Below are 13,110 nucleotides of genomic sequence, written 5' to 3'. Positions count from 1 at the left end.
TAATTAGGTTGAGGCTTCATTAATTCACCATTAATTCTTTACAAGTCCAAAATTATTGAAGCCAATTTTCTAGTCTCCTTATGCCTTGTTCTAACTAGTAAAAATATTTTCATGCTTTATATGGTACATTTTATAGAAATTCATCATATCAATATTGTAGCATGTATTATTGCATTTCACTTATACTCATCATTGCATGCACTTTTCTTTAGTGAACAAGGAGCCGGAGCGTGATACGACTGTGGTTGAAGACGACTCTAATCTTCCGTATTTCTGTGAGTGTTGCTTCGGTAATTATAGGCAGCCACCTGAGCAGTAAGGCAAGCAACTAAGCATATTGCACATTTGTTCAATTGAATGAAGTCTAAAATTGATGAACTATGGTTATGTATGTTTGCATGTGTTGTGTCAAGATCGGGTATAATGGGTAGATCCTATGTTGAATGCATTACTTCTACCTTGAATTATTGTTTATCCTTTCCTTGTCGCCTTGAGTATGTTGTTGATGTCTAGATTACGAGTTAAATCGAAATGCTTAGCAATGCAGAGGTCATCCGGTAGAAGTCGAGCGGTGAATTGTTTCATCGTTCACGAGCATAGGCGTTATTTACTTTCGTAATGATCACAATGTTGGATATGGGTTGATGATGGTTGGATGAGTGGTGAGTATGAGAAGAGATGTGGGCGGTGCTAGGGGTGTTATCTACTCTGGAGGAAAGTCCTGGGGGTAGGCCAGGAGAGGATCCCAGACACTGTAGACCGCTTGCGTCGTTTAAGCACTGATCGTCGGTGTAGTCGGCTTTAGCTTATCTTACTCGCCACATGCCGATCTAATAGTAAGGCGAGCTGAATACCTCTGTAGCTGTGATCATTTGGGCATGAACATCGACGGTGTTAGCAAGTGAGCTTGTAAGAGGTGCTAGTTTACTCCGGGAGTAGTTCTAGTACCTCCGCGCTGAGCGATGCATGATCCAAATGGTTGGAGCTTATTGGGAAAGGTTGACATGAGTACCCCTTGTATGGACCTGTGTGGTCATGCAAGCCGTATGATCCTCAAGTCGTGTGGGTCTAGGAGTATCCCTCTGCAGGGTGTAAAAACATTTTGAAATGCCGCGCTCTCGGTCATGAGCATGCTTCTGTCCATCTGCATCGGTTGTAGAGTTTTCGCTTGTGGTTGATGGTTAGATATGTGGGAGATGGTTGAGTTGGTCTTTGTTACTTGTATGTTCATAATGGTTCCAATTAGTTATGTTCAGTTGGTTTTTACAGGGTAGAATTATGTTTTGTTGGTTAAGTTAGTTGCTCACACCTATATATCTAGGTTGCTTCCCATTTATGTTTAACTTAACCATGTGGCTTTTTTTTGCTAATGGCTCAATGCATAATCTTTGGAGTAGAGCTATGTATATGTACTCTATATGTTTTAAGTCTTACGAGTACCTTCGTACTCATGCCTGCGTTTTCAGGTGCTGCTAGTGAGGAAGAACCGGTGTTTGTCTACTTCGTGCCTGCCGATCAGGATGGTGGGCAAGAGTAGTGCATCCTACTCTCGGAGTTCGTGCTTTTGGGTGGAGCCTAAGGGCATCCCACTCTCTTTTGTTGTATAGGTTTATGTTTCCGCTGCGCAGATGTTGTTACCTTTTGATGTAAATTATTGGAAATGGTTACATGCTTAAGAACTTGTAATATAACTTTAATTACCTGCTCTTTCTTAAGCTATGTTGTGATGCTAAATATTGGAAGGCATGTGTTCCGATCTTAAGCACAGAACACGTGCCTGGACTATTGGGATGATATTCTATTTAATCATCGAGGTTGTGATTATGAATAATGATCCTACTGGTGATTAATTAGAATATTATTTGGATGATTCCTCACAAGTCACAAAAACAAGAGCCTCCACGTCCCCGCACACTAAGTTGGAGGCTCAACAAGTTACCGGCGAGTCACAAAGACTCCAAGACATTGGTGTACCTCTTGGTACATGGTTGGATCACTCCTTGATCCACTCTCTAGATTGCAGCACCTAGCAACATCTCTCTAGGTATATAAGTACTAATCACTCTCTAATGGTGTACTTAATTGTCTTAGATGAATACTTTAAGCACTTTGATGGCTTGGATGTCTTCTAAAGTGTATATAGACTTCTCTGGACTCTAGCACCTTCAAATGGCCGAGTGGGTGGGTATTTATAGCCTAAAACTCGCTAACTAGTTGTTGCTCCAACAGCTCAACTTTACTGTGAACACCGGATGATCCAGTGAAATAGTAGTATAAGCATCAGACCATCCGATGTGTGCAACCTCAGAAACTAGCCGTTAGAACCCACTCAGAACCACTTATGAACACCAGATGGTTTGGTGTATACTTCATCTCTATCACCAGACTATTCGGTGTGTAAGCCTGACCGAACCAACTTCTTCACTGTTCAACTGTCTAGTGTATTGATCTTCTGATCACTGGACCTTTTGGTGTGTATAGCTTCATCTTTTCAGAATTTTTCACACACTCTGTTAAATGCTCTGGTGTAAACCTCTAGTGCACACAACATTGATCATCGGACCATCCGGTATCTTGATCTTGCTTCACTCTTCAATTCTGGAAACGCCTCTATAGCAAATACTCTGGTGTGCACTGTCTTTTCATCACCATACCCTCCGGTGTATTGATCTTCAGTCATCGACAGTTGCAGAGTTTCTGTTAAATGCTTGGGTGTACATTGATTCTGATCACCGAATCTTCCGGTGAGTTCAATCTCATTTCAGCTCAGTTTTCCATTCTTCTGGAAAATGCTTTGGTGTGTAGACTTGGGGTATCACAGGACTACCCAGTGTTGTCATTTTCCTTGGGACTTTTCCAATTAAATCAAACTTTATCCTGGCTTCGGTGGCCTTTTGATGTATTGCATCCATGAGACCTACTAACATATATTCTTGACAAATATGTTAGTACCAATGATTATGTTGTCATTAATCACCAAAATAATAATCATGGTCTAATAGGGCCATTTTCGCTACAACCTACCACTAACAAAATACCCAGAGACGGTTGCGAAACAGACATGTCTGTAACATGATCGGTCGTCTGGGTGTGCTAGAACTCACAGAAAGAGTTTAGAAAATCTCATCTGTGATATTTTTATAGATGGTTTCTTATAAGATTCGTCTGTGTCTATATGATAGACGCTGACGGATTTTCTGAAAACCCATCTATAGTTAAAGATCTGGGTACTGTTTAAATTTGACTCATCGCTCTTCGCTTCCCACTACCCCCATTGACACAAACCGCTCGTCTCCCTCACTAAAGCGACGAGAAGTTCATCTCCCTCGCTCTCCTTGTTACCATCTGACCCCTTTCTGCAACGGTTTTTTAGGGTTTGTTTCGTGAGGGAGGCTCGAGATCTAGGCTCTGAATCCCCTTTTCTTGCACTGAGTTGAGTAGGGTTTGTATCACGATTTTGTTAGGATTTGATTCAAACTGTGTACTGAGTGTAATATTATTGTCGTTGTGCGTCCCAGATCTGCATAGAATATGTCTTTGTTCACTACTATCAAGCACTAGGAGGATGGGGTTGTTCCTATGGCTACTTCCACGATCAGAATGCTTGGCATCGATTTTGGTCATGTGGAACATGTGTTCTTCGCTACTGTGAAGGGCACCATCGTGGACCTAGTTTATGCTGTGAATCACATTCTATTATCTTTCATTCATGATGAAAATTTCTCTATTGGTTTTTTCATAATGAAGACAATTTTGTGAACTGCAAGACTGATTTGATATATCATCTCTTATTTTACAAGGGCAAGAGATTCGAAAGTAATATTGTTTTGGTTTGGCGCATGATTGAGTTAGTCAAGATGGAGCATGATCCGGATGACAGCAAGATCATGTATGAAGACAATACTTTTGCTAAGATTGTGGTGAAACGCAGGTGTACTGCTGAAGCTCAATCTTCGAAAACCAAGTGATATAATTATGGATTATATATAGGTTTATATAGGTTTATATTCTAAACAATTTTGTTGCTGAGATTGTGTATAAGACAATGTGTTCTTATGTGTTATATATATGTGTGTGTGTGTTTATGTATTATATATCTATGTGATATTATTATGTATATGCTTGTGATATCCTTATTTATATGATGTATATTATTGTATGATGTATGCTATATGATAAGGGCCGCCAGGAAGTAAAATGGTTTCTCACGGGGAAAGGGTCACATAGGCGGTTTTTCAAAAAAAAAATCCATCTATGACCCTTTATACAGACGAGTTTTAACAAAATCCGTTTGTGACCCTTAATATGTATATACGGGTTTTCAGAAAATTCGTCTATGCATATTACGAAACTGACATATATGTAGCTATATTATAGATATATGATTTATTTACAGTCGTCTGTGTGTAGCTCTATTACAGACAGAGTTGTAACCGTTTGTAATAAGTTTGATATCAAGACACTTTTACATACACGAATCTCATAACCGTATATGATAGAATTTAAAATTCATATGATAACCCACTTTGAAGTAGTACTATGTAACAATAAGTGGCTCCATTCGCTCGACCGCTCGTGCTCTTCTACTCCTAGACCCCAATTGGCGGCGGGAAAGCACTCGACGTGCAGTGATGGCACAACGAGCAGTCGAGTTAGGGGATCGACGTGGGCTACTCGCTACTGGGCTTTTCTTTTTCTTTCCTCCATAGGCCCCTTTTCGGAGTGCACTAGAGGCTAGTGCGGGCCGGGCGGCCAGCTCAACATTGCCTTCTTCCTGGACGTCGCCTTCTTCGTAGAGACCTATTCTCTCTCTAGTGGTGGATCCACCCTTGTCATATTGTAGAGCTTGAATGAGAAATCTGAACCTTTGGGACAACTCCGTCATCTTCAACAAGTCAGCATGGTCGTGTAGGGACTAAATGGCGATGACATCAGATTTTTTTGGTCCCGATAAGGAAAAAATAGCATAACTAGACACACATTTGTAGTTGGTGAGGAGATGGAGGTCTAAAATGAAAAATATACAAATCCCCAATCCTGCCTAAAATCCGTGACACAGCAATTTCTTGCGCAGGCATTTCATCTTTTCTCTTCCATTCATTTGGTTTTAGACAAAAAAAAAAAAAAACCGAAAGAACTGACGCACGGGCAGGCAACACCTTACTTTTTGTGGGCTGGGCCTTCCCTCCCCCTCCCTCATTACTCATTAGTGTAGATGGGCATGTTAGGTTTTTTGCCGGATAGACCTTCCGACCATTCATCGGGGGCATTTCCATCAAAAGAATGGTGAGGTAAGTAGCTTTGGGACAAGACACCCTTCACCACCTTGTGCAAGCGATGAAAGCAAACTTTACTTGTCCCCCCTCCTTCCTCACGTGTCTATGTAGCTAGCTATGTTTCAATGGAAAATTTCCAAATAAAAAAGTTTCAATTTCGAGGAGCTTCAATCAAAAGTTCCATTTGAAAAGTTTAATTATAAAATTTGAGGGGAGAAAAAAGGTACCCTAGTATTTGGAACCCTAGGGCTTGACGGCTCCTTCCCTCTCATCGGCGGCGGCAGCAATGCGACATGAACTTTTTGCCTTTTTCTCCGTTGGCATGGCTCCTCGTCTGTCGCCAAGTGCATGGTGGTATGACTCCCAGTCCAGCACGATGTGTTGCGGCTCCTCCATAGTGAGGTGCATGACAGGCTACGTGGTAGTCAGACGACATCTGCGGCAACAACAGGAGGCAAGGTGGCAGGAAAATGTGTTGATCAAGGAGATTGAGGAAAGGGAGAGTAGAGGGAAGAAATTTGAGAGCATGTTCCGTTTGGTTGGACTGTAGCTTTTTCCAAAAGCTGCTTCTGTCTAAGACAATCTCCAACCATATTCTTTTCATCGTTCCTTCCCGATTCCCTTCCCCGTTCTCATTCTTTTTATTTTCTCTCATCTCCAACAGCTTCGCTTCGAGGGGAATCACGAAGGGAAAGGAGAGAGAATCTTGTCCTGAAGGGAATGACTCTGGGAATCCTGTCGTGAAGGGAACCGTGAAAGAAAATCGTTGAAGCGCTGAAGCGAACAAAAATTCCTTTACGATGGGATTTTCGTCTCCGAAGAGAAACCGTTAAGCGTAGCCTAATAGTCCTAAGAGAAGCTGTTTTTTTAAAAGCTACTACTGTAAAAGATGTGTCGGTTTGGCAACCATGTCCTGTTAATGGCTTTTGAGTTAAATAGAGTAGCAATATCTGTAATACCCCTAGCTATTTGAAATGAATGTATTTATTTCTGTAAATTGTTTTAGTGATTGTTATTAATATTTAGTGACTGTTATAGTTTTATTGAAAATTTAATTTTCAGAAACATGCGTGAGTCCCGAAATAGATTGTGATCATTGCATTGGTTAAAAAAATATAAAAGGATGATAAGAAACATTACATGTCATCTGTTCTCTCATGAAGTCATGATCATCAAAGTATTAATAATACTATCACGAAAAAACATTCATATCGCTCTCTTCATGTCCTGATGTACTAGGTTGAGATGACATGCTTTATCATCATTGGGCATGTAATCTTCATCTTGATCATATCTCTCAAACAGGTCATCTCTCAAAGCACTATCCTTTGGATAGTTGGCATGTGGACCAGTTTCTGAATTTGTACAGTTAACTCCTGTATGATTTCCTTTCATATAAATTTTGTCTGGTGGATAGACAGAATGGGAGCAAGGGAGCAAAGCAGAAAGAAACATTGCTCACTGCAGAAAGAATTGCCTAATATACACACAACAAAACGAACCAAAGATGGTATAAATCTATCCTATTCCAATGAACAAAAGGATCATTGTGTCACCCCCTACCCCTAAGCTCTAGCCAGTGTATTCATCTGAACTTCTGGATCAGTTGCATCATGGAAATCTTGTGACTTCTCCATTTCTCTTGCAATCTGAATGTCACTGGGGGTCAAGTACTCCCTGAAGGCCTTTGCGGAAAAATGAGGAATCATTCCGACTACGGTAAGGGATGTCGACAAGAATGACAACAACAATAGTAGGGACAACAATGTATATTACCGAGTATAGCACACTGTTCCACTCAGATATTGCTGTTGTCAGGGTGAAACCAGTGTAAAGTACATACCTGCAATGGTTAACAAGGTTACATTTGTTCCTTAATACAGATTGAAACAAGTTAGTAATGATGGGAGTGAGCTTACCAGAAAAGCACAAAGACAAAAGTAGCATTTCTGTAGAAGTTATGTAGGATCATGTAATCCATCCTCTGGTAGTTCCAAAAATCTGAATCGCCCCATGGCAAAATCTGAGGCCATAGCAGCTTGCCTTCCCTATTGTCCACTGATGCCAATGCCAACATCGACCATTTGAATCATGGATACATCATTTGCACCTAAAGACGGTACTTCTTTTCAGATTTTGATAAAGATACTCCACATATTCGGATTTAAAATCTACAATACTAGAGATTCAACACTAGAGTGCAGTGCAATCATATCACCACTCCGGATCAAGCTTCAACAAAAGAAAGTTTGCATAGTACACAGGGAATCAGACATGCCTGAGAAGAGAAAACAGCCATGCTAGAATCAAACGAGCATACACCACTTGCTCGTCAGCATCACATGTACTTCCTGACTAATCAAAGGATCTGCCTTTCTAATCAAACTGATCCGGAAGAATGATGCAACAAAACTTTGCAAAATTCATATCCAGCAATGGCAATCATGTTCGCTTCTGTAGAATTCATTAACCATGGTGGTGACAATTCATTTTCTGTTACCAACACATAGAGCACAACTAGCATAGAAACATGGGAACTCAATAAAAAAGATAAATATTACAATGCTTGATAGTTCAATAAAACTACCACGGATGTTGATGGATATGAACACAAAAAATGACACTTTCTCCAAGAAAGGGCAACAATCCATCCAAAGTTTTAGCATTAGAACTTGGGACCGGGATCCAAATCGTTATGACCATTGGCAGAGCTTCTCATAGGCCAAAGGTGTCCATTGCCCTTCCCTCCTCTCAAAACTTCTTAAGTTATCACTCATTTCCATCACTTGATTACTAACAAAAATTTCAAAAATACCTAAGTTTCAATTTGGCCCCCTCAATCTTTCCCTTCAAGCTCTGCCACTAGTTATGACCAGGGTTCAAAATTTGGGTGGCTGTTTTTTTTTTCACCCACATGCGAAATCACCGAAATTCGGATGAAATTTCAAAAAATTCGGACAAAACGACCCAACCAAAATTCATAATTTTCGGCCAAAGTTTGACCGAAATTTCTGAAATTTCGGCTGAAACTTAGGACGTGCTGCAACAATTGAACATATTTGGACAAAAAAGGTAAATAATTGACTGGTGAGTAGTGTTCGTTCAGGAGTCAACAAAGTTGGGTGAAATATGGCCAAAACTCTTAAAAAGTTGAGAAAAAATTGAACCAAGTTTGTATTACAGTAGAAATTAAGATGTACATTTTTACAGCTGCCTGTTCCTTCTCCTGCCAACCCCCACAGCTGAATAGTGTGCTCTAACGAGTTGTTTCATGGAATCACAAACTCACCAGTCACCAGTTATACTCTACTCATGTACAATAGACTGTTGAAAACAAGCGTAAGCATAAGCTTAAGCATGCCCGGATAGTATCATGAGATGCATATCCGGATAGTTGATCCAGCATTTCAGAACACAATTTCCCGAATCCTGCCTGATTAAAGCACAACCAAGAACAATACCTGCTCTTTTAACAATTCTGCTTGTTACTCCTCTAGATGCGTGACCTGTGATCCCAGCTCAGAGAGATAAGCCTACATATGGGACCAAACAAAAGCATCAAATTAGCTGCTGAAATCATCAAACGTGCATTGAAAAATAGCTAAAAAATCTGCCCGATGCATCAAATTCTCCGCATCTAAACAATTCGTTCAGACGAAGGTACACACTGTGACTAGATGCTAGTTCTGTTGGCTCAACGATTCAACGGCTAATTCAGCTGCTAGCTTGGGGAACAAACGAGGCCACGACCACGACATTCAGAAAAGAGAGACCAATGAACTCACCTCTTCTACGGCCGCGCGACGAGCACGCTGCCGCGCTAGCTGGCGGGATCTTCACAATCGGCGGACGCGGGGTCGACGGGCGGTGGGGTGGCCCTCGCGGCCGGGTGAGGAACAAAGAGGATAAGGTGTAGGAATTTTTTTTTTTATGAAAGTGAGCTATATATCTGGGGAGTTAGCGTTAAATTTAGAATTGGTTTGGGCTGCTGTATCAATTGGATCGAGTCTATTTAAATTAGATCAATTTTTTTTTTATGAAAATAGGCTAATTTCGGTCTAGCTAAAATTCGCAAAATTTCACCACTTTTTTCCCTGGTTATGACTTAGTTTTAAGTTTGAACTAAATCCTTGAAATTCCAAGAGCAACCTCTCTTCTGAACAAGCAGCAAGGATCAAGTTCACTATCCCAAGATGAAAGGCAGCAGGTGAAAGCACACAGACCAAATTCCGTATCCTTTGATTCAAGCGCAGGGAAATATTCTACGTTTAGGCAGGCAGGGAAATATTCTACGTTTAGGCAGGCAGGGAAATATTCTACGTTTAGGCAGGCAGGCCTTCAGCGCCTACACATGCCCTATCCTTTGATTGAAGCTACGAAATTCCCCAAATGTGTCCTACCAAGATGCACCGTATCAAAAGAGAGGCTCCATCCCTAAGTTACAATGATATGATAAGCATTTACATCTATAACAACATTTACGTCTTAATTGGTTACCGCCGAGCCCTATGGAGGCAACCAAAATTGAACCATGGATGGATTGCTAGGGCAACAATGCGCAGATTGATACGAACAAGGGGAATTCATCCAAGCAAGAGAGGATTTCTTACCAGCACAAAGGCGAAACCAATTCACACCATGATGGATCTAACTCTCAGCGCCACCAGACCGAGAGAGGAGTGGAGGAGCGACAGGTGAAGGATCCAGGGGGCTTGTTGTCAACGTGTGAAGGAAACTGATGACGTCCTAATAGGGGATGAATTAGAATACTTAAAATCATTGGTCCTAAAACTTTCACAAGATAAGACTATCTCAATTTTTATCTAAATATCCTCTAAACTTATCTAGTATATCTATTTTACCGTAAGAGAATTACAAAGTAAATTGCAAGTAAGTAAATATAGAAACGTAAATAATATACAGAGACAAACTCGGCACGAGAGATTTTTATCCCGTGGTATCGGTGGCACACAAGCCACCCTAAGTCCACGTTAGAGCTCCACAAAAGATATGCTCCGGTCGCCAAGTCTCTTCCGGTCACGGCTTTTGAGATACCAAATCACCAAGACAAGACCTCAAGGACGATGAGCCACCAAGGCGAGGTCGCACCAGTAACATCTCTTCTGGTCACTTGTACGCCGTTTTCACTTTGGAGCTTTAGTCACAAAGACAAGGGCATCCGCGTCCCTGCACAATCCTCTTGTCGCCGCTCCACACCAAGTCGGAGGGTCAACAAGTTACCGACGAGTTACAAAGACTCCAAGACGTCGGTGTACCTCTCGGTACACTTTTGGATCACTCCTTGATCCACACTATAGGTTGCATCACCTAGCAACTCTTCTCTCTAAACCTCTAAGCACTAATCACTCACTAATGGTATGTTTAATCGTCTTGGATGAACACTTTATGCTCTTGGATGGCTTGGATATCTTGTTAGGTGTACAAGGGTTTCTCTGGACTCCAGCAACTTTAAATGAATGAGTGGAATGGTATTTATAGCCTCAACTCCGCGGACTAGCCGTTAACCCAACGGCACACATATTCTATGAACACCGAATGATCCAGCGTTAACATATTCTGTGACTATCCCATGATTACACTTGTGCCTTCTCATCTTTGACAGCCACTCTGTGTAAATTTCTTTGGCGTTCATTGTCTTCATCACCAGACCTTTTGGTGTGTTGAACTTCTCCACACACTGGTCTGCCAGCTGTTAGTAGCCATTGCAAAATGATCCGGTGTTCCTCCACATAGTATCACCGGACAATTCGGTGAGTTATAGTCTCTGCATCGTCATACAAGTCACAAAATGCTCCGGTGTGATATCCATCTTATCACTAGATCATCCGGTGCCTTATAATCCATTTCCTCTGAAAATACCAAGCTTTCATTAAATAGTCTGGTGATAACTCCTTTAATTCATCGGACAATCCGGTCCGTTCAACTTATATTTTCTCCAGAAAAGCAGACCTTCTGTTAAATAGTCCGATGTATGCGTCCTTCAGATCACCGGACAATCCGGTGCATGTAATTTCAAATTTCTCTGAAAAATGACTCTTCTGTTAAATGCTTCGGTGCAAAATTCCTCCCATCACCGGACAATCCGGTGAAGTCATTTCTCCTGGGACGTTTTCCAATTCAACCAAACTTTGTCCCGGCTTCAGTGGCTTCTTCATGTATTGCATCCATAAGACTTACTAACATATATTCTTGACAAACATGTTAGTCTCAATGACTATATTATCATTAATCACTAAAATCACAATCATAGCCTAATAGGATCATTTTCACTACAATCTCCCTCTTTTTGGTGATTGATGACAACACAACCAAAGCAAGAGGCAAATGATACCAATTTAGACCAATTAAAAGAATACATGTTTCAAAAGTTCATAAGGTCATACCCCTTTGCTTGGATGTATGGTAAGAACAAATTATGATACTAATTGTAAGTCAATCATGTTCTTACCAATTTATATCTCCTGTTTTTGCTACAATCTCCCCTCTTTTTATATCTCCCTCGATCAACCCATGCAAGAGCTTCTTCATCTCCTTTGTCAACTCAAGATGCATCCCTCTTTGTTAACAATCTATTCAAGATAGTTCTTGCTTCTTATTTTTTTCTCAAAATTCTCCCACTTTATCAACAATCTCAAAAAGGCTACAAACACATGTTGAACTCAAGGGAAAGCTTTAGAGCATTTAGGAGAGAGTTTCATAAAATATGATCCATAAGAATAATACTACTTAAGATATGAGGTAGTGATACCAATTGAAAGAATATGAGGCATTAATACCAATTACAAAAGACAAACAAGGATCACAAATCATAGAACTCATACGATATAATCTAAACTCCCCCTATATGTGTGCATTCATATGATGAGAGTAAAACATATGCACAACTAGACAATATAACAAGATAGAAAGTTTAAGATATATCATGCATGGAGGTAGCTTAAATGTAAAAAATGAATTGACAATGATACTAATTGAATCTTTTAAGTATTGCATACCTCCAGAGACTTGTTGATCATTTCATGAGACTACAAAAGATACACTTGAAACACATGGTAGTCTTAAAATCATAACCTATAAGATATACTCCCCTAAAAGTGTGCATACAAATGTTGAATACTTGTAAGAGATATGCACTTGTTATTGATAACAATAGGAAATTTATCCTATGGATTGGTTCATGGCACATAAGGAATACTAATTGAAGAGCTAGTGATTACCAATTGAAGGACTAGTTTCATGAAAAAAATCTACAACTAATAAACCATATAGGTTGCTCATATGAGAGAGAGAAAAAACAAGCAACCTACCATATGAAAACCTACACTAGGCATTACAATGAATTGAATTAAGTACATGCAATCCTAGGCAATGCAAAGATATCAATTGAAAACATTTTATATTTAGTACCTTTCACCTATGGATGGGGATTTGGGTATATGATGATCATGATTTTCATCAATGTGCCCAATCTTGTACACTTGGCTTTTTGCTTGAATTTTCACTTAATCTTGTGTGCCAAGTCTCCAAATCCCCGAAGACATGTGGACTTTAAGTCTTCTTTGGAACCCAAACTGATTGGGGCCCTTTCATGTTGATGATGACTTCCTTGAGCACCTAAATAGGTTGGTTCCACCTCCGATCCTTTCTTCCAACCATGTATGCAACCACTTTACCATTGTTCTTCTTCTTGAGCTTGTCGTGGTTGCTCTCCTCTGGTAAATCAGGTGGCATATTATGTGGTGTTAACTTGGACAGATTTGATGTTGACTCCTTCTCCTCTGGAAGGTTTCACATCCTGGCTTATGTAACTGAT

At 40.4% G+C, this 13,110-nt stretch overlaps 1 protein-coding gene across 1 annotated transcript; it reads right to left on the bottom strand.

Moving 5' to 3' along the window:
* Positions 1-6,628: 6,628 nt before the first annotated feature.
* Positions 6,629-9,206, bottom strand: LOC133923890 (phospholipid-transporting ATPase 1-like). The gene is made up of 5 exons (XM_062369179.1): positions 9,062-9,206; positions 8,738-8,809; positions 7,196-7,386; positions 7,053-7,119; positions 6,629-6,961 (listed from the first exon to the last, which is right to left on the bottom strand). Exons 3-5 carry the CDS (start codon positions 7,351-7,353, stop codon positions 6,842-6,844), a joined length of 345 nt encoding a protein of 114 aa, XP_062225163.1. The 5' UTR covers positions 7,354-7,386; positions 8,738-8,809; positions 9,062-9,206; the 3' UTR covers positions 6,629-6,841.
* Positions 9,207-13,110: the final 3,904 nt, after the last annotated feature.

Source organism: Phragmites australis, chromosome 7, assembly GCF_958298935.1.
Source record: "Phragmites australis chromosome 7, lpPhrAust1.1, whole genome shotgun sequence".
In the NCBI taxonomy this organism is placed as follows: Eukaryota; Viridiplantae; Streptophyta; class Magnoliopsida; order Poales; family Poaceae; genus Phragmites; species Phragmites australis.
The sequence above is the reverse complement of the archived record's forward strand: the minus strand, read 5'-3'. Positions and strand labels throughout refer to the sequence as shown.

Bases quoted from the DNA above. Each gene is read 5' to 3' on its own strand.
- LOC133923890 (XM_062369179.1), bottom strand. From the start codon at position 7,353: ATGTTGGCATTGGCATCAGTGGACAATAGGGAAGGCAAGCTGCTATGG. The intron at 7,120-7,195 runs GTAAGCTCACTC...TAACCATTGCAG, and splicing joins TTTGTCTTTGTGCTTTTCTG to GTATGTACTTTACACTGGTT. The intron at 6,962-7,052 runs GTAATATACATT...TTTTCCGCAAAG, and splicing joins GGAACAGTGTGCTATACTCG to GCCTTCAGGGAGTACTTGAC.